General features: G+C 39.7%; 2 protein-coding genes across 5 annotated transcripts in view; one reads left to right on the top strand and one right to left on the bottom strand.

Moving 5' to 3' along the window:
* sos1 (son of sevenless homolog 1 (Drosophila)) overlaps window positions 1-9372 on the bottom strand; it is a 38669-nt gene extending 29297 nt beyond the window's left edge. For both annotated transcript variants that reach the window (XM_060866995.1, XM_060874688.1), the window contains exon 1: window positions 8211-9372. In XM_060866995.1, the coding sequence (XP_060722978.1) occupies window positions 8211-8297 (87 nt within the window). In that variant the 5' untranslated portion in view covers window positions 8298-9372. The remainder of the gene's footprint in view (window positions 1-8210) is intronic.
* A 35-nt stretch (window positions 9373-9407) lies between these two features.
* rfc4 (replication factor C (activator 1) 4) lies at window positions 9408-17463 on the top strand. Of its 3 annotated transcripts, none has more exons than XM_060861107.1 (11): window positions 9408-9426; window positions 11441-11564; window positions 13036-13114; window positions 13574-13653; window positions 14030-14149; window positions 14282-14425; window positions 15343-15463; window positions 15582-15707; window positions 15799-15879; window positions 16532-16645; window positions 16825-17463. In XM_060861107.1, the coding sequence occupies exons 2-11, from the start codon at window positions 11449-11451 to the stop codon at window positions 16918-16920; spliced, it is 1077 nt and encodes a 358-aa protein (XP_060717090.1). In that variant the 5' UTR covers window positions 9408-9426; window positions 11441-11448; the 3' UTR covers window positions 16921-17463. The 3 variants fall into 3 exon arrangements, with proteins under 3 accessions (XP_060717090.1, XP_060749515.1, XP_060742123.1); XM_060893532.1 differs by lacking the exon at window positions 9408-9426 and adding an exon at window positions 11147-11268; XM_060886140.1 differs by lacking the exon at window positions 9408-9426 and adding an exon at window positions 11162-11249.
* Window positions 17464-19681: the final 2218 nt, after the last annotated feature.

Here is a 19681-nt window from a genome sequence, read left to right on the forward strand (position 1 = left end):
TTCAATGCCTATTAGGTTGAAAGAAGAAGGTGTGGCCTTAGTGCCCATCAGGTTTAAAGAAGGGGGTGTGGCTTCAGTGCCCATCCGGTTTAATGGAGCAGCTGTGGCTTGAGTGCCTATCCAGTTTAAAGAAGGAGGTGTGGCCATAGTGCCTATCGGGTTTAAAGAAGGAAATGTGGCATCTGTGCCTATCAGACTTAAAGAAGAAGGTGTGACCTTAGTGCCTATCAGGTTTAAAGAAGGAGGTGTGGCTTCTGTGCCTATCAGGATTAAAGAAGGAGGTGTGGTTTCAGTGCCCATCAGGTTTAAAGAAAGAGATGTGGCTTCTGTACCTATCGGGTTTAAAGAAGGTGTGGCTTCAGTGCCTATCGGGTTTAAAGAAGGAGGTGTGGCTTCTGTGCCAATCAGGTTTAAAGGAGGAGGTGTGACCTTAGTGCCCATCAGGTTTTAAGAAGGTGTGGCATCTGTGCCTATCAGGTTTAAAGAAAGAGATGTGGCTTCTGTGCCTATCAAGTTTAAAGGAGGAGGTGTGGCCATAGTGCCTACCAGACTTAAAGAAGGAGGTGTGGCATCTGTGCCTATAAGGTTTAAAGAAGGAGGTGTGGCTTCAGTGCCTATCAGGTTTAAAGGAGGAGGTGTGGCCATAGTGCCTACCAGACTTAAAGAAGGAGGTGTGGCATCTGTGCCTATAAGGTTTAAAGAAGGAGGTGTGGCTTCAGTGCCTATCAAGTTTAAAGGAGGAGGTGTGGCCATAGTGCCTACCAGACTTAAAGAAGGTGGTGTGGCATCTGTGCCTATAAGGTTTAAAGAAGGAGGTGTGGCTTCAATGCCCATCAGGTTTAAATAAGGAGGTGTGGCTTTAGTGCCTGTCAGGTGTAAGGGAGGAGTTTAGACCTGGGTGCCAGTCAGTTCCAGAAGCAGAAGGAGGTGTGGCCTCTATGGCTTTCAGATTTGAGGACATCACATCATACTCTAATAAGACGGTTAGACGTTGCATTAAAATCAATGATTGTATTAAATGCATTTTATACATCCAATCTTTATATCACCTACAAGGTCACTTTCAGTCAGGTATTATATTGATCAGTGTGTCTCTCCCATGCGAGAGGCCTATGTCTCCTGTGGCTGAAACGTCACTATGTCTAACCGCTAGTGGTGGGTGTGTTTGCACGCTGCTAGGTCCGAGCATCCCAGGCCGTCTTAGCAGTCTTAGTGAGGAATTGTGGTGTCAGGCACGACGGCCAGCGCCGGACCAGTACGACAGCGTGCCAGAGGCAGCGGGATGCAGCTGGTTCAGCACGACGGCGCCGCAGTGCACTCAGAGGTGAGAAAGGGCAATTCAGATCAGCGAAACGAGCACCGACTTTTGGGACTGAGATCAGTTACCGGCATTACAGGGGTTATTTCCAACACAGAATCAGCAAAGTCACAAAAAAAAAAAAAAAAAACATTTTCCAAACCAAAATCACCAGCTAAACTTCTTAGGCCGGAATCAGAAGTGAAGATATAGTGAAGCTCTGGTGTATTCACTCTTGCAGTTATATACAGAGCATTTTAAACCTGTATGCAGTTTATTCTAAAGGGAATGATCAATAACGGCTAAAATGACCAGATTTAATAATTATACAGCTTCATAATGATGTTAGTCATCAAAAAAAAAATCATTTTACCTAGTTAACATATTGTTACAGAAACCTTGACCATTTTGTCAGTTGTCCATGTGTTAGCTGTTACTATAGAAACAAACATTTATTAGAAAGCATGCATTCAATTAAATCTCTACTACAATCAGAGTAAAGAGGTCATAAAAAAAAAAAAACGTGGCAAAAAAAACAATTCTACCAAAGCGGAGCGTCGTGTTTCTGCACATTTCGTTGCAATGTGCTGAAACATGTTTTTGGAGTAAAATACTGTACGAACGTTACACTTTAACATTCAAATTGGTTGCTTCGAGGCAAAATGTATCCTACTTTCAACCAGCCGAGCCGCTTTCCCCTGTCTTATCGTGTCGTGTATTTACAAGTCGTGATCTCGACTCGTGACACACCCACCGTTACCGATTGGTCTGACTAAATAATAATTTAATAAAGCTAATAATCAGTCGAGAGCAGACAGCAGATCAAGCGTGTGAACTTTTGCTGCACGTCTGCCAGCGTTCATGCTGAGGCCACAAACACCCAGAGTATTTAAGAGTATATAATAATCCAGACTGAAGCCTTGTTGTGGTAGTAAAAAGGAGGCCTGCCAGCTTGGTGCTGGAACACGGATGATGTAGCGGACTCCACACACACACACGAGCGCTCTCTCCAGCACGCTACACCAGCACATTCCCAGCCTGTGGAACCGCATTTGAAGCCGCGAGAGCCGGCGCCAAACCCGACACGACAGGGGGAGGGAGGGTGTGCCCTGGCGTCTCTCGCCGGGAGCTCGTCTTTGTACGGAACCAGAAATAAAGTAGCGCACAAAAAAAGGGAGCCGTTGACCGAATCCGTCTTTTGCACAACAAAGATTCTAAATGCAAAAATAAGAGTATAATGATTTCCTTCTTGTCTCCATGTGTAGCATCTGGTTTCCTCTTTACGCCTGCTTTTTTTCGCCATTTTCTTCTAACAACATCTCTGATCTCCAGAAATTGCCCACATGATGGTAGAGATGGCTTGGCCGTCATGCCCGCTGCTTCATTCCTTGCATTCCTGTGGGTTACGATGGCACCTCGGTACTCGGCATACAGTAATGTGGAGCAGGAGCTTGACTGTGCCTGATTTCACACTCCTCCACCGTGCTGCTGTTCCTCTGTTGCTCCCAGACACTCACACACATACACGCGCACACAGCATGTGCTACAGAAAAATACTTCAGGACGTCCTGCTCGTTTGCTGAAGACCACTCACGATAAAAATGCACAATTAAGCTCAGAAGCACAAGTTTGTTGGGCCATTGGATTTGTTCGGTTTTAACTGCCTCTGGTATAATAAATCATCAGCTCCATCTTCTTATTTAGACGGTCCAATCACAGCGCTCTGAGAGAATCCGACTTATTTAAACGTCTCTGCATCCATCCACTACAAGACAGCTGACACTTTCATTACACAACACAAGGACAGGGTCCTAGTCCGATGCAGAAATACTGGTGCACTAGGTAAAGCTGGATAAAACCAGATCTGAAAATGTTTACTTTTATTTTCTTAAATGAATAGTTCAATCATACCTCTAAATCAAGTGACTGATAAACGTGGCTTGATATTCGCAGCCGCGTGCGGTAATCTTCGGAGTCGATGAACTCAAGCATTAAAGGCGGAACTTAAATATCTTAGCCTCAGCAAAAGTGCATGAGTGGCTGAGAAACATCGCTTCTGGTCCTGAATGCTTGTGTGTTTCTTGGATGTCATTTTTATACACACTTTGCACGCCACCGTATATACTTGGGATGGAACTTTTGAACATGGTATAAAGTGGACTTAAAGGCTGAAAATAAACCAAAAATCTGCCAAACATCGACCCAATCATCAAATGCACTTTGAAGAATTTGCAACAGTAAACCCCGATCTAATGTAACCTGGCTTATACAAAACTAATTTTCAATTTATTTGCAGCTTTACAGAAGTATAGAAACAGAAATAAATATAATAAAATAAATAAATTAATGAATTAATAAATATGAATTTTAAAATAATGTTGTAATAAATTGTCATAATACACTTTTGTATTTTATTTGTTTAAATGTTTACATGATAAAATTGTAAAAAAAAAAAAAAAAAAAAAAATTATATATTCATTGATTTTCTACCGCTTATCCGAACTACCTCGGGTCACGGGGAGCCTGGCGTCATCGGGCATCAAGGCAGGATACACCCTGGACGGAGTGCCAACCCATCGCAGGGCACACACACTCATTCACTGACGCAATCACACACTACGGACAATTTTCCAGAGATGCCAATCAACCTACCATGCATGTCTTTGGACCGGGGGAAGAAAACCGGAGTACCCGGAGGAAACCCCCGAGGCACGGGGAGAACATGTAAAATCCACACACACAAGGCGGAGGCAGGAATCGAAACCCCAACCCTGGAGGTGTGAGGCGAACGTGCTAAGCCACCGTGCCCCCAATTATATATATATATAATAGAGAGAGAGAGAGAGAGAGAGAGAGAGAGAGAGAGAGAGAGAGAGAGAGAGAGAGAGATATGATCTTTAACTATTTGATTTTTGATGCAAAGTTACAAACATTGTGTTTTAGCCCCTAACGAGAAGTCATCAGAAACTGTATAAAAAAAACAACTGTTTCTCGATAAGCAATGTTTCAAAACAGTTTCTACACTGGTCACGTTTTTTCCCCAAATAAACAAAAAGAGAAGTTTCCTTCACACACAGAAACTTTTACTGTATACACACACTGAAACCGAACTGTTTAGCAGAAACTACTGAAAACTGCCAAGCGGTCTACTGAATAAGGAACGATCGGAATAAGCCTCAAAAACGCACAAATCGCACGAGCGCACACTCAAAACACGACGGGTTTCTAAAGGCGGGGTTTTCTTAAAAGCAGACTGACGGCAGAAAGCGTGATGTGTTCGAATCACACCCTGCACTTACTGCGGCATGCTTTACTCAGAGCTCAGACTTCAGAGCAAAACCCTGTCAGAGAAAGTGCTGTGTTTCACACATACCGGCACTGCTCTACTGTGCACTCTCTCTCTCTCTCTCGCTCTCTCACTCTGTCTTTCCATTTCTCTCTCTCTCCTGTTTTTCTCTTCAGATGTATTTATTATTTGTAAAACTATTATTCCAGGACCCCATAAAAACCCATTCGACAACACCGGTCATTCCAGTTGCATTTTACCTAGATTAAACGTCTATGCAAATTAGACAGACCCCGCCCCTGCATGCCCTGCATTTGTAGTTAAATTTTATAGCATAAAAAATAAACTCTATTCATTTTATAATGTGAAAAAATTTACAAACTGTGTTTTGAAAAATTAAATATGTACATCTTTACATTTTTTTTATTTTTTATTTTACACAGACTTACACACTGGCTGGAATTAACCAACAAAACACGTGATTTGTCCACGATAGCTGACCAGATTCGAGAATTTTGTTTCTCTGGACCTTGATACCAAAGAAAGCGTAAGTAAAAGCAGCCTCTGTGAAGGTGAAACAGTGCTTGAGTTTGTCTGTAGCAGGTCCAGTGTAGGATCCTGCTGACTGACTAAGCAGTCTATTCTACACAACACCACTCCAATTGTTTATATACATTGATTTTATTTTTCTTATTTAGCCTGCAGGGTCTGGTCAGAAACGTATGTATGTCTCTGTATGTCCTGGGCGTACTTGCAGCTGATCTTCTGTGATCTTTATGTATGACGTGTGCAGTTTCACCAAAAGAATATCGTGGTCCGAGTGCGATGCATTAGAGGACTGTTATACTGTTATATAGAGCACCACTTACACAACTCTCTAATCAGACATCAGCGTAATACGAGTGCTGCACTTTGCAATATTGGGTATCACATTGCACAGGCCAATGTTACGATAACAATTAGCAAACACGGGATTAGATGCAATACGATCAGCCGAGCCAGCACTAAACCGCAAAGCCCGTGTCCGAGGTTAGGACCGGTCCGTATTTCGATGGCCAAATGTCCAGTTTTATTGTGGCGTACACCAACATGACTGGGCTGATCTGGAGGAAAGACGGTGCAAAGGCGACCGATAGCGTCCTATACACATACACACACACACACTTTTCCAAGATCCATACAAGCCTTCTGAGAAATGGCTGAAGTGAAAAAGAAGTGACGTGAAGAGCAACATATGAATTTTAATTTGGCTCTGCGCTTGAGTCGGTTTTGAAGCACCCAGCCCCTGCTGTTGCTATGGAGTCGGAGTGACAGAAGATGGAGCAGAAAGAGTGTGGATGAGACACAACAGTGTGAGCATGTCCTCCTCCACACAGGACCAAAAGCTGGAGTCACCCGCTACACTTAAATCCCAAATGGACAACTGTTGGACGTGCAAAAATAAATAAATAAATAAATAAAAATAAATAAATAAAATAGAATAGAATAAAATAAAATAAAAAACCTCTATAGGGAGTTGCCTACGGGGCAAATCAATGCCGCTTCACGCTGTACGGTTGTCGTCGACGGACAAAAAAAAATTAAGCGTCGTAAAAGAATTCATTGGCACTATTAGAACACATAACGACAATTTACCAAACTTAGCCGAGTCCTGGCTGCGTCAGAATTTACGTGTGAGCGCTGACACACTAAAATAGTTGTAAAATTAAATAAAATAAACACACACACACACACACACACACACACTACACACGAATGGGAAAGCGCAAAACTTATTTACAAGTTGTAAGAATATCATTTCCCAACTCTGGAGGTTTGACATGAGAAGTAGGAAATAACATGTACTCCACAAAGGTTTCTCTATGGTTTGCTCTGTTAGATCCCATAAAGCTTATTAAAAGCTACTTCCAGCGACTCTGTATACTGGTTCCATCGCTATACTCAATTCAAACATTCATAAAACAGTATTGACTGGAAATGCAGCACAGCAACAACATTGGACAGCAGCGAATAGTGTTGGAAACAGCAGTCTGTAATGTACAACAGTAGAAAAGTATTCACATACTGCGACTGTATATTAACTGACCTAAAGCCGAAAGTGTGGGAACGGACCTTCTGATTAGACTTCACTGTGTAAATAGGGAAGGAACTGGTAGTTGAGTAGACCACTGTGAGAGCATTTTTCTGTGGTTTTTACTGGTTAAAAGAGAGGAAATACAAGCTGCAGACTTGACTTAAACGCAGCATTGATATAACGTCCTCGTAAATCTGAGCTGCGAAGCCATGATGCATGCTGATGGACAGAATATGTATCCGTATCAACTTAAACACACACTGAAGAATGGATCCACGTTGTTTTTGTTTGGCTAGTTTGAAAACGTTGCCATTATCAGAACGAGCACGTGTTTGAGTTCATGCAAAGCCTTATTTCTGCACCAGCTTGACTCAAGATGTAAAATAAAAGAGATTTTCTTAAATTGTTCGAGGAACTTCATCAGGTCATCGTGCACAAGCTGTCAATTTGGATATAATAAGTCTTTACGACACTCAACATGTATAAAGAGAAAACTTTAAAACATGTGCTAGCTGATTAGCAGCTGACGTCTGATTGGGCGAAGTCGTGAGAGTTTGTGTGTGGGAATGTCAAACTTTTCCCTTAACTTGGAGAAAAATAGAGTCTTGGCATGACATTTTTAGCCCAGGTAAAACACAGTTCGGGTTTAAGCACTCTGCCTTCACACCTCAGCTTTCACAGAGGATATTGATGTAAGTGTCAGATCAGTAGAGAATACTGAGTGATACTCAGATCTCTGATGTGAGTAATGTGTCAGTAACTGATCCCGGAAGCAGCATCATAAGAGAGTGAGTCTGAAGCATTGTACATGAAGAAACCCAGTGCAGGTCTGATGGCACTTGCTTTCACATCTATTAGGAGCCACAGTCAAATAAGGTGCTAAACCTGACAGATTTCCAATAACTGATTGCGTATCTAACATTTGAACGCTCAGATTTTAGTGTTATTTCTGAAGATATCATCAGTGCTAATCGATAAATAATAAACGTGCTTGAGAGTGATAACCGCCTCCTGTAGCAAAGGAAGGCATAACCTAGTCAAAGTGTCGACTCCTGACATCCATCGCTCCTGATTCCTCAACCTCGACCACATTGCACACGAGACTGTGATTGTCAGAAGTAACACCAGGACATCAGTCATCGTCCTTCGTCCTTGTCACAAGGTGTCTGCTAAAATGAACTCTCCAACTGACTTAAAAGCTTCAAAAGTTTCAGCCTAGGGAATGATGTAAACAGTAAATCAGTTATGAGTCAGACAGCGAGCATGAAGAGCTGGGAATGGAAAGATGAAGCAAAAGGGGAATAAAAAAACGTGTCTGATCCTTAAGCCCACAGGTTCTGCACGTATTGTAGGACACCTATAATCTATGTCAACTTGAACCAAAAATGCATCACAATTCCAAAGGCCTAGATGAAACAAACAATCTAAGGGACGCCGTGGAGGAATAGGGGGAAATGCTCACAACACATCTGTTTACGAAGGAAGGACGTGAAGAACATGAAATATTGAAGGCATGCATGACCTCATGAGAGCTTCTTAAGACACGGTCTTACCTTGTTGAGGGACGGCACCAGCAGTCCCTTCCATTTGGGTGCGTTCTCTTCGCTGAAGAAATCGTACTGGCACTGGGCCGCCTGCATGGCGTTTCAGATGAGCCAGGGAACAGCTCCGATCCCTACTGCTTCATCCACGCAGGAGCAGGGACCAGAGGCCCGGCGAGCTTCACATTCACACAAGACGAGCCAGCGGAAAGCAGGAGCTCCGCCACACGGTCAAAGCGGCGAGCTAGAGCCACCATGGCATCTCCGGCTCGCTGCTGCTTGCTCGCGCGCGCGGTTGCTATGCTTATGCTAAGCTAACTAACAACTGTTATGCTAACTGTAAACGTTATACGCTGCCTGATGACGTTGGCCGCCTTTCACTCACTCCCCTTAACTTCCAAAAGCCCTTAAGTCTTAATCCCGTACAATAAAAATGTCAAATATAAACTCCAAGTTTGTCCTCGTGTAGTTTAAATTAATTTATAAAACGCTGACATTCGAATTCCACCACGGGCTCGTGCTAGCTGGCTAATAAACAAACTAGCTTAGCTTGAACATCGATACGGACACGAACCCTAGCCGCTAGCTACAGTTACGTGGGGGGAAAAAACAACCGAGTATATCTATTTATATAACACGGTGTGACACATAATAGGTTATATTCTTTGTTAAAGACAAAAAGCTACCCAGGTGCGTGTGTGTTCGTCCATTTTTTTTATCCGAAATGTAGCTAACTAGTGTATTAGCCAGGCTCTAAACAAACACAGGACGCTACAATGAGCTCAACGTTAATGTCTTGGTTCCAAGCTTCAGTTGTGATATACAGGAGGTATTTAAAAACAAATCAAAACGTTAATATTTATTTTTGGTGGACTGTTGTTGTGACTCGGGCGCAGTTGTGTTTGGTAGAGGAGACCGAGAGCGCATGCGCAATGGAGAACACAGAGAGAGAGAGTCTTCCCTAAAAGTCACTCGCGATACGAAAACAAAAAGAAAAAGCCTCTTTTTTTTGTGCGTCGATCCAAACTCGTACCGATTAACAAACCGAAATAAACAACAAAAAGTACAGAAAAGCAGGAACGCTCACAAATGATGTCCTCTTGATGGAACTGGAAGAACGACTCAGTACGCGATAAAAACCCGAGCGTCTTGCTACACGAACGAAGAGGTCGCAGACCAAACCAATCGATCATCGAAATGAGCCGAAAGGGTACACAGTGATTACCGAGTAAGAGATCTGGCTCCATCCTGTGCTGCATCCTAAGTCATCTACTTACACTATTAAAAATACTATGTGCTGCAGTTTACATTTGCATTATTTGACAGACTCACTTATATTACTTTTTTATTACAGAGCGACTTACATTATTTCATTTTTATACAATTCAGTGTTAAGGGCCTTTATCAGGGCCCCAACAGTGTCAGCTTTGTGGACCTGGGATTCAAACTCACAACCTTCCATAGTAGCCCAACACATTAACCACTAGGTTACCACACACCCTAGTTCTTATCTTTGATTGTGTAGGAAAAGATTCCCCAAGGAATGGCATATACTGGGAGAACTCTGTTTCCTGTATGTGTGCACCGTCACTGTAAACAAACTCCTGATTGCATTTCAATTTCTTCATTATTCTGTATATTAATCTATATCAGTCCCTTGATTTATTTTTCAACATTAAATGTGCAGAATAGAGGGGAGTCTGGGATCACGGTTGGAAACTTGTCTTAGCCTACTTAGTCTACTTATTAGCATGATTTTCAGATGAAACTCCAAAGATACAGTGAGAACACGGTCGCCTAGCAGTTTAGGTGTTGGGCTATTACTCAGAAGTTTTAGTCAGTAATTAGTTTTATATAGTATATATATATATATATATATATATATATATATATATATATATATATATATATATATATATATATATAGTTTATTTGCAATAATAATAGTCTGTGAAAAAAATGCAGAATGTGGATAAAACTGATTTTCAGATGAAACTCCAAAGATACAGTGGGAACACGGTCGCCTAGCAGTTTAGGTGTTGGGCTATTACTCAGAAGGTTGTGAGTTTGAATCCCAGGTCCACCAAGCTGCCACGGCTGGGCCCCCTGAGCAAGGCCCTTAACCCTCAAATGCTCAGTTATATAAAATAAGATCAGGGTGTCTGCTAAATGCTGTAAATGTAGAACATGATAAACTCCATAAAAGCTGTAACCCAAAGTCAGTATTTAACTTCGGACCCTCGAGTCGTGAGACGGTGACTCTACACATTGCAACTGCATGATACTTAGATCAAAATATTTACATACAATTAGCCATATTTTATTTATTATTTTTTTTATTTTAAATCTAAATCAAATAAACAATATATTCATTTGGTTCATTTGTCAATGCCAATATTATCTTATGATATACTCAGTAGCTTTGACTTTTAGTGGCATTTTATCTATAAAAGTATGAAAAATATGTAGTTGATATATATAAATATATATATTTCAATATGAATTATACATTATAGCTGATGTTCATGGTTTAGTCAGTAATTAGTTTTATCCACAGTAAGTGGATATTAGACAGTATTATTAGACAGTAAGTAGTTTTATCCACATTCTACATTTTTTCACAGACTTACATTTATATTTGTGTGTATATATATATATATATATATATATATATATATATATATATATATATATAGTTTATTTGCAATAATAATAGTCTGTGAAAAAAATGCAGAATGTGGATAAAACTGATTACTGACTAAACCATGAATATCAGCTATGATGTATAATTCAGATTCAAATATTTATTATATTAAATTATTAGATTTGGAAATCAATATTCAATTCTGCTTTATGTAAGTATTTAAGACTGTATGTAAGTAATAACATCAGTAAAATGTTCACACAAAATGTAAACACTTCCTGAAAGCCGTCGCAGCCAAAATGACGTTGTACGTGTCGTAATCAATTGTGCGCCTGGCGGGAATCTGGGGGTTCTTTGCTTTTGGAGTCGTTTTAAGTTTAAACCCTTTATAAAATTTTGTCTGGAAGGTGATAAAGATCTTTTATAGTTACATTTCTGGATGTAATTGTCTCATTTAGTGTGTGTAATAATGTCAAATGTTGTGAAGAATATGATAATATTACAGACTAGTTAGTGCTAATGTTATTAGCCTCTAAGCTGTTTTGCTAATAAATAATGTGACTCCTAATTGATTTTTTATTTCTGTTGTTGTGTCCAGGAGAAAACATGCAGGCTTTTTTGAAAGGATCTGCACAAAGTGTTAAAGCACAGAAGGACAAAGCCACAGCTTCGAGCAGTGGAGAGAATAAGCGACAGAAACCAATGCCATGGGTGGAGAAATAGTAAGTAAACACAAGTGAGGAAACACAGAAAGTCCTGTCCTTAGCTTATGATGACTTCAGCCTTATTGAATCACTAACTGTAATGCCAGCTAATGTCCTGTTTACCCGAGTTACTGATGCATTTTAACACCTGACACTGACCTTTAGTGATCATTTCATTTAAGTCAAGTCAAGAAGCTTTTTTTTGTCATTTCAACCGTTTATAGCTGGTCCTAGCCATATAAAGTGCATCTGTGCAACCTGGTGTACACAGAGCAAGACGAGACAAAAAGACAGTGCAGGACACAAGACCAAAAGACAGTGCAGGACACAAGACCAAAAGACAATGCAGGAAAAAAGACAGTGCAGGACACAAGACCAAAAGACAGTGCAGGACACAAGACCAAAAGACAAAGCAGGACAAAAGACCAGAAAACAGTTCAGGGCACAAGACAAAAAAAAACAAAACAGTGCAGGACACAAGCCAGAAAAGACAGTGCAGGACACAAGACAAAAAAAAAAAACAGTGCAGGACAAAAGACAAAAAAAAAAAAAAAAGCAATCAACTGAGATGTAAGACAGCATGTGCAACGAGCAAAAATAATTAGTTATTTAGTTATTTTGACAGCATCTTTCTCCCTTTCACAGCTGTTTTGGCATCTTCATTGTCATCTTTCCTGTAAATCCTTTACACACAAATAATTCTATGAAAAAACAAATGCAACAGCACTACTGCTGCTTGTAAATAAAATACCCAGATTGCTAGAAAGTCAATACTGGGGCTGATTTCTTTCTGGACCAGACTGTAGAGCGATGCGGTCTATTGTCAATCCTATCGAGCGATCACACCGGTTGAATCACTTCCTATTTTGCATCAACTTTGGTGTCCATTTATACTCCATTTGCAGACACATCTGGCACACATCATCATTGACTGGGAACGTGAATGTGAAATATAAAAGCAGTGCAATCAGCATGAACACGATTTACTCAATTTCCTCAATCAGTGATATTTCAAAATATGAAGTAAATTAGAGTAAGCAAGAATTGTTCAATCAAAGTACAAATTACTGAAACGAATGACCGAATCACTCATTGTCCAAGTCACATGGCATGATACAACTAAAACACTTGAGTTAAAAACAAAATAAAATCAAATTAATGTCCCATCGTTCAATATTTGTCTTTCTACTGACAGTTTTATGCAAACCATGAGACTCAGAAAGACTCTGTAAAGGGTTCAGAATCTGCTTTAGGTTGCTCATTTCCATATTCAAGGATTCTGTGATCTTCAGATTAACACACAGTGTATTGGATGTGGATGTAGTTATCTTGACCATGAGCTGTCTTATACAACAATGAAAATGGAGTCTGACATTATTTAATACAAATGATCAAATGGTGATAAATTAATACTCAAAGCGGTTTAAAGGTTTTCATGACAGGATGTTTGTTTTTTGTGTAAACATGTTTTTCCCCCCGTTTTAAACAGCAGACCTAAGTGTGTGGATGAAGTTGCTTTTCAAGATGAGGTCGTTGCAGTTTTGAAGAAATCGCTAGAGGGCGCTGATGTGAGTGTTTTCCAAGCATACAGTGTACAGGCTACTATCTATCAGATAGAAAGATCCTCTGTCCTTTCATTATTTCTCCTCGTTTATTCTGGCTTTACCCACAAACGATAGATGAGTGTGACGACTTGCACAAGGCTACAGCAGGAAGTACTGAGGCTGTAATTTGCATTTATATGTGACCCAGATAGTCACTGCAGGCATTTCACTACATTTCCTACTGTCTTTGGTTGTATATGTGACAGATTTGTCTTTAAATAGAATACAATGCAACCAATACAACCTTCATCTCCAAACACATCTTTCAGTAAGTTCAGGATTTTACATAATTCATCATGGCCTAGTAGAAACATCCTACTACATTAGCTGTAACCCTCATCACTCATGTCCACAAACAGATCCAGATATAAATGTAAAGTAAAACATCTTCCTGTTGTTTTTGTCACCTCTTTCTCTTTGTAGCTCCCAAATCTTCTGTTTTATGGCCCACCTGGAACAGGAAAGACCTCCACTATTCTTGCTGCTGCCAGAGAGCTTTATGGGTAAAAGCACACATATGAGCTTCCTCTATTGCACAATGAGCTACTGAAATATGTGAAGGTGAATAGAAACATGTGCTTCCTTCAGACTGGGATGCCAGCAACAGAGTGATTAACAGGAGACCAGGCCAGAAGGAAGGCTATTATTTCTATCCAGAGACTTTTAGATAGCTGTGCTGCATGGACGCAAGAGTAATTTAAGTTATTAGATAGAGCTGGTAATTTGCTCAGTGGACAACATATTCTTTTTCAGATAAAGTCGCAATGAACCGCTTGTGACTTGTGCGTAAGTGTTAAGTAGTTCAGTAACAGTAAGGCGGCTCCAAACATGGAAGATACACAGTGTACAAATCCGTAATGAATTCCTCCTCTTCTCCAGCCCAGAGCTTTACAAACAGAGAGTTCTGGAGCTGAACGCCTCAGATGAGAGAGGGATTCAGGTGATCCGGGAGAAAGTGAAGCGTTTTGCTCAGCTCACGGTGGCTGGTACTCGGCAAGAGTAAGTGTTTTTTTTTTTAGGTGATTACTTTAACCTACCTTCTTTAGTGTCTTCTTAAACTTACCATAATCCTAACCCACCTACCTTCCTTGCATTGTATTTTGGCTTAAAACTGTGCTGTCTTTCTTTCAGTGGAAAATCATGTCCTCCTTTTAAAATCATTATTCTGGACGAGGCGGATTCTATGACCGGTGCGGCCCAGGCCGCTCTCAGGCGCACCATGGAGAAGGAGTCGCGCACAACCCGCTTTTGTCTCATCTGTAACTACGTCAGCAGGTCAGACTGACTGAACGCCACGGATAACTTTAGGACTAAACACAAACGGTTTCTCTAAACACTTTAGAATATCACTGACATTAGTAGGACTAAACACCTCAGAAGATCTCAGTACTGATATTAGTTTTAAACACCTCAGAAGATCTCAGTACTGATACTGTATTAGTTTTAAACACCTCAGAAGATCTCGGTACTGACATTATTAGTTTTAAACACCTCAGAAGATCTCAGTACTGATATTATTAGTTTTAAACACCTCAGAAGATCTCAGTACTGATATTATTAAACACCTCAGAAGATCTCAGTACTGATATTATTAAACACCTCAGAAGATCTCAGTACTGATATTATTAAACACCTCAGAAGATCTCAGTACTGATATTATTAAACACCTCAGAAGATCTCAGTACTGATATTATTAAACACCTCAGAAGATCTCAGTACTGATATTATTAAACACCTCAGAAGATCTCAGTACTGATATTATTAGTTTTAAACACCTCAGAAGATCTCAGTACTGACATTATTAGGATTAAACATTGCAGAAGTGCTGAGTACTGGCATTATTAGGACTTGGCAGCTAAAAATCTTCTGATATTAGAATTAAAATAGAAATCTGTAGGTTTAAGAGAAATTGCACGTTATACATGTTTAGTGATTTTAAGTTTCAACTTTTTTGTATCAAACCTATAATATTAATTGAAAATGATGTAAAAATGAATATGCTTAGATGAATGAATAAGATTTGTAGGAATAGATAGATGACTATTTAATTCATTTACACTTCTTTTATTTGTCGAAATTGTACGGTTCTCATGGGAACATTTCATCCCATCCCACCCCGAGAATCTTCAGTCAGCATGCTCTTATTATCTACTGGGATTTCATTCGTACTGGGATTACGTTCTTCTTTGCAGAATCATCGAGCCTTTGACGTCCCGCTGCTCCAAATTCCGCTTCAAACCTCTCGGCAACCAGGTTCAGCAGGAGCGTCTGGAGGAAATCTGCGAGAAGGAGAATCTCAAATACAGTAAAGAGGTCAACATTAAGATTTCTTATGAGAGAGATTCATTTGCATATGGACCGTACAATGACTGATATTTGAATGCTTGATCCTTAGTGTTTGTCTCTCTCCCTCCCTCCCTCCCTCCCTCAGGGGATTGATGCGCTGGTCAAGGTGTCAGAGGGAGATCTCCGGAAAGCTATAACACTCCTACAGAGCACAGCCAGACTCAGTGCAGAGAAAGAGATCACAGAGAGCATCGTTATCGAGATCGCAGGGGTGAGCCTTCATGTAGCTCCACATCTCTGTTACCTGCTGATTAAATTGACGTTTGGGGCTTTTTGTAACCATGAATGGGTTTTGATTTTAGGTGGTTCCACCCAAAGTGATTGAGAATCTGCTTCAGACTTGCTACAAAGGCAACTTTGAAAAATTAGAGATTGCTGTGAAGGTGAGAAAAAGCGGATGTTCGCGACCAAATAAATGTATTTTTGGAAATGTTTCTGTTAAAAAAAAAAAAAAAACTTAATTGATTTATTTATATATATATATATATAACTATCTAAGCGATTTTTGTGTGAAAGACGTAAACTGTAAATGTTTCAGAATTAGGAAAGGAAAAGTGTTTAGTGTCGTGTCTACTAAAAAGTCATTTGATGTGAACGCCTTATGGAATTTACTCAAATTTTGTGCCGGTTTATTATTCATTACTGAATCAATGTAGTCATCTTCAGAATTATCGGAGTTATGTTTAGATGTCAGCTTAATACAATCAAACGTAGACTTTAAACTTCAGATGTCTGAAATTTAGTTTAGTTCATTTGGATCAATAACAATATCTGAAGAAAAATCTGTATTTAAATAAAATAATTTAAATAAATCTAAATATGCAAAACTGACATTTTGGGCCACGCCTCCTACTAGGGTTTGATGCTAGCATGTAGAGAGAAACAGGTTTAACTTAACCTAACATGTCCAACCTAACCTACCTTAGCTAATCAACTGTGTTTGGAATAAAGGGAAGGTTTTCTTTTATGGAGCCAAACTTAACTTAGCTTTACTTCTATTACAAAAAAGTCACAATTTGTCTCCTGTATCTACAGAATATGATTGAAGAAGGCTACGCTGCTACACAGATCCTCAGCCAGTTCCATGACATTATCATCGAGGAGAAATTGGGGGATAAACAGAAGTCTGTCATCACAGAAAAGATGGCTGTAAGTGGAAATGTTGGTGTTCTACATGCCTTGCTCCTTTTCTAACAATATACCATAGAAGACTAGGTTCTAAGCTAAAGTCTGACAATCACTGACTGGTTCCATAAAAGCAGCTTGCAATGATATTCTGTATTGAAGGCTCTTTTGAAAGCTAAACGAGGAGTGTTGTTTGTCTTTAGGTTGTTGATAAGTGCTTGGTGGACGGAGCTGATGAATACTTGCAGCTGCTGAACCTCTGCTCTGTGATCATGCAGCAGGCTACACAGAGCACTTGAGCTCACTACAGACCTTCAACATATGCTCTTTATCTCACAGAAATTTGATTCATTTTGTACATTTAAAAGAAATTTGTAATTAAAAATGTTCTCTTACACTTTCTTGTTTTTTTGTGTCTCGTGATATAAAAGCACATTTCCAAAAGTTTTAGTTCTAGGTTCTAGGTGTTTCTTGTCCAAGTGAAACATTTTACTGAGGGTTTATTTTTTATTTTTTTGGGTCTGTCACTGCATTTTATTTGAAGATTACAGATAAATGAGACTAAGCTTTATCTGTATGTCCTTCATATATATGTATATATAGCTATATGTGTTTTTTAGCTTGCACTGCTAATTCTGGTCTCTTTAGGGGTTGAAATGCAATTTTATTATGCCATTGTGACACTGTTCTATCTATTGTACTTATCAACTGAAGTACTGTGAAAAAAAAAACATGTTTATCACTTCACTCAGCTTTGTTACTAAAAGCTTTATTTTCATGTGTTTATAACCAGGTGCTTTACCAGTATTTGCTTATATAAATATATAAATATATATATATAATGTGTGTGTGTGTGTGTGTGTATATATATATGTGTGTGTATATATATTTATATATATACACATACATACATATATATATATATATACATACATATATATATACGTATATATATATACACATACATATATATATACGTATATATGCGTATATATATACGTATATGTGTGTATATATATATACGTGTATATGTATGTATATATATATATGGGTCCCTACATTGGCTCACGACTGTGTTCGCATCACAGTCTTGAGCACAGAACAGTTAAGCGGTGTGAAAGATGCGTAAAAGTCGGTTACTTCACAAACTCACCAAAAAACGTTTATTTTCCAGAATGTTAAAATACATTTCATAATCAACAAAGTGCTATGTATTATAATACTTGCACTATATCGTGGTTATTAATAATTTATCAGCTTCAATACAAGCATAAAATAATCTAAGATAAAGTGTTTAGATAATTTAGAAAGGCCAGGAAATCTAACCCTTGTGTTACAATAACTGCAGAGGTTATGTTAATTACACACACATGTCTCGATGCAGCACGTATACATTGCAGTGTGCAAGTGTTGTCAATCTAATACACACCTTTATTGTACTAGGAAAAATAGCTATGAAGGAATCTTTTTAAAGCACCCATGTCGGTATTGTACCCAGGCAGTCTGCTGATAAAGGAGCAGATGTCACAGAGCGCTCCGCTTTCAGCATTGAGACCACACAATTCAAATATGGTTTCTGATAAAATAATGGTATGACACTGTAATGGTCTGTGTGTGTCTGTCTGTGTCTCTGTGTGTGTCTGTGTCTCTGTGTGTGTGTCTGTCTGTGTCTCTGTGTCTGTCTATGTCTCTGTGTGTCTATTTGTGTCTGTGTGTTTGTCGGTCTGTCTGTGTCTCTGTGTGTGTGTCTATGTCTCTGTGTGTCTCTGTGTGTCTGTCTCTGTGTGTCTATTTGTGTCTGTGTGTTTGTCGGTCTGTCTGTGTCTGTCTCTGTGTGTGTGTCTATGTCTCTGTGTGTCTATTTGTGTCTCTGTGTGTGTGTGTCTGTCTCTGTGTGTGTGTCTGTCTGTGTGTCTGTGTCTGTGTATGTCTCTGTGTGTCTATTTGTGTCTGTGTGTTTGTCGGTCTGTCTGTGTCTCTGTGTGTGTGTCTATGTCTCTGTGTGTCTCTGTGTGTGTCTGTCTCTGTGTGTCTATTTGTGTCTGTGTGTTTGTCGGTCTGTCTGTGTCTGTCTCTGTGTGTGTCTATGTCTCTGTGTGTCTAATTGTGTCTCTGTGTGTGTGTGTCTGTCTCTGTCTGTGTGTCTGTGTCTGTGTATGTCTCTGTGTGTCTATTTGTGTCTGTGTGTTTGTCGGTCTGTCTGTGTCTCTGTGTGTGTGTCTATGTCTCTGTGTGTCTCTGTGTGTGTCTGTCTCTGTGTGTCTATTTGTGTCTGTGTGTTTGTCGGTCTGTCTGTGTCTGTCTCTGTGTGTGTGTCTATGTCTCTGTGTGTGTGTGTCTGTCTCTGTGTGTCTACTTGTGTCTGTGTTTGTGTGTCTGTCTGTCTGTTTCTCTGTGCGTCTCTGTGTGTGTCTGTGCAGAGAACGAATTCTGAGTATGGGTCACCATACTTAGCTGTATGTCACATCATGTCACGTCACGTCTGTGTGTGTGTCAGTGAATTTAAAGGCCAGTTACTATCCTGTCCACCACATAACACCAGTTGACGTTAACTAGTGTTAACTACATTACTAACCAAGACGCTACTTGAGAATTATCTACCCAGTTAAACTGAAGTTCGGGCGTTTTAAGTGTGCAGTTGGGACTAATAGATCAATACGTTCCGTTTTATAATCCGCTCGTTTAAACAGGAAGTACACTGAATGTGCACTACATATCCATCCGCCGAATCTCTCCTTCTCTATAGTGATGGGAAGTTCGGTTCTTTTCCGCGAACCGGTTCTTTCGGACAATTCGTTTTAATGAACCAGTTCAATAATCCAGTTCAGCAGTTCTTTTACGTCCTGACGTAATGACGTAAATTCCTTCATCCCGCCGCTGCCGGCAGATATTAATACAACCAATTTAACACATTTGAAAAGTTCTTTGTAATCATAACTTTAGTTAAATACGTTTCTTACATTTAAGTTTTGCAACTAAAACACCCAGTACAGGCATTGATGTGCAAACGTGGGTGTTTTACGTGTCTTAAAGATATAAAGTTAATAAACTTAACAAATA

This window comes from Tachysurus vachellii, chromosome 1, assembly GCF_030014155.1.
Source record: "Tachysurus vachellii isolate PV-2020 chromosome 1, HZAU_Pvac_v1, whole genome shotgun sequence".
Taxonomy (NCBI): domain Eukaryota; kingdom Metazoa; phylum Chordata; class Actinopteri; order Siluriformes; family Bagridae; genus Tachysurus; species Tachysurus vachellii.

What these genes read in the sequence shown, in the direction of transcription:
- rfc4 (XM_060861107.1), top strand. Translation starts at nt 11,449, where the DNA reads ATGCAGGCTTTTTTGAAAGGATCTGCACAAAGTGTTAAAGCACAGAAG. An exon ending in ATGCCATGGGTGGAGAAATA is followed by an intron (nt 11,565 to 13,035) that starts GTAAGTAAACAC and finishes CGTTTTAAACAG; the next exon opens with CAGACCTAAGTGTGTGGATG. An exon ending in TCGTTATCGAGATCGCAGGG is followed by an intron (nt 15,708 to 15,798) that starts GTGAGCCTTCAT and finishes TTTTGATTTTAG; the next exon opens with GTGGTTCCACCCAAAGTGAT.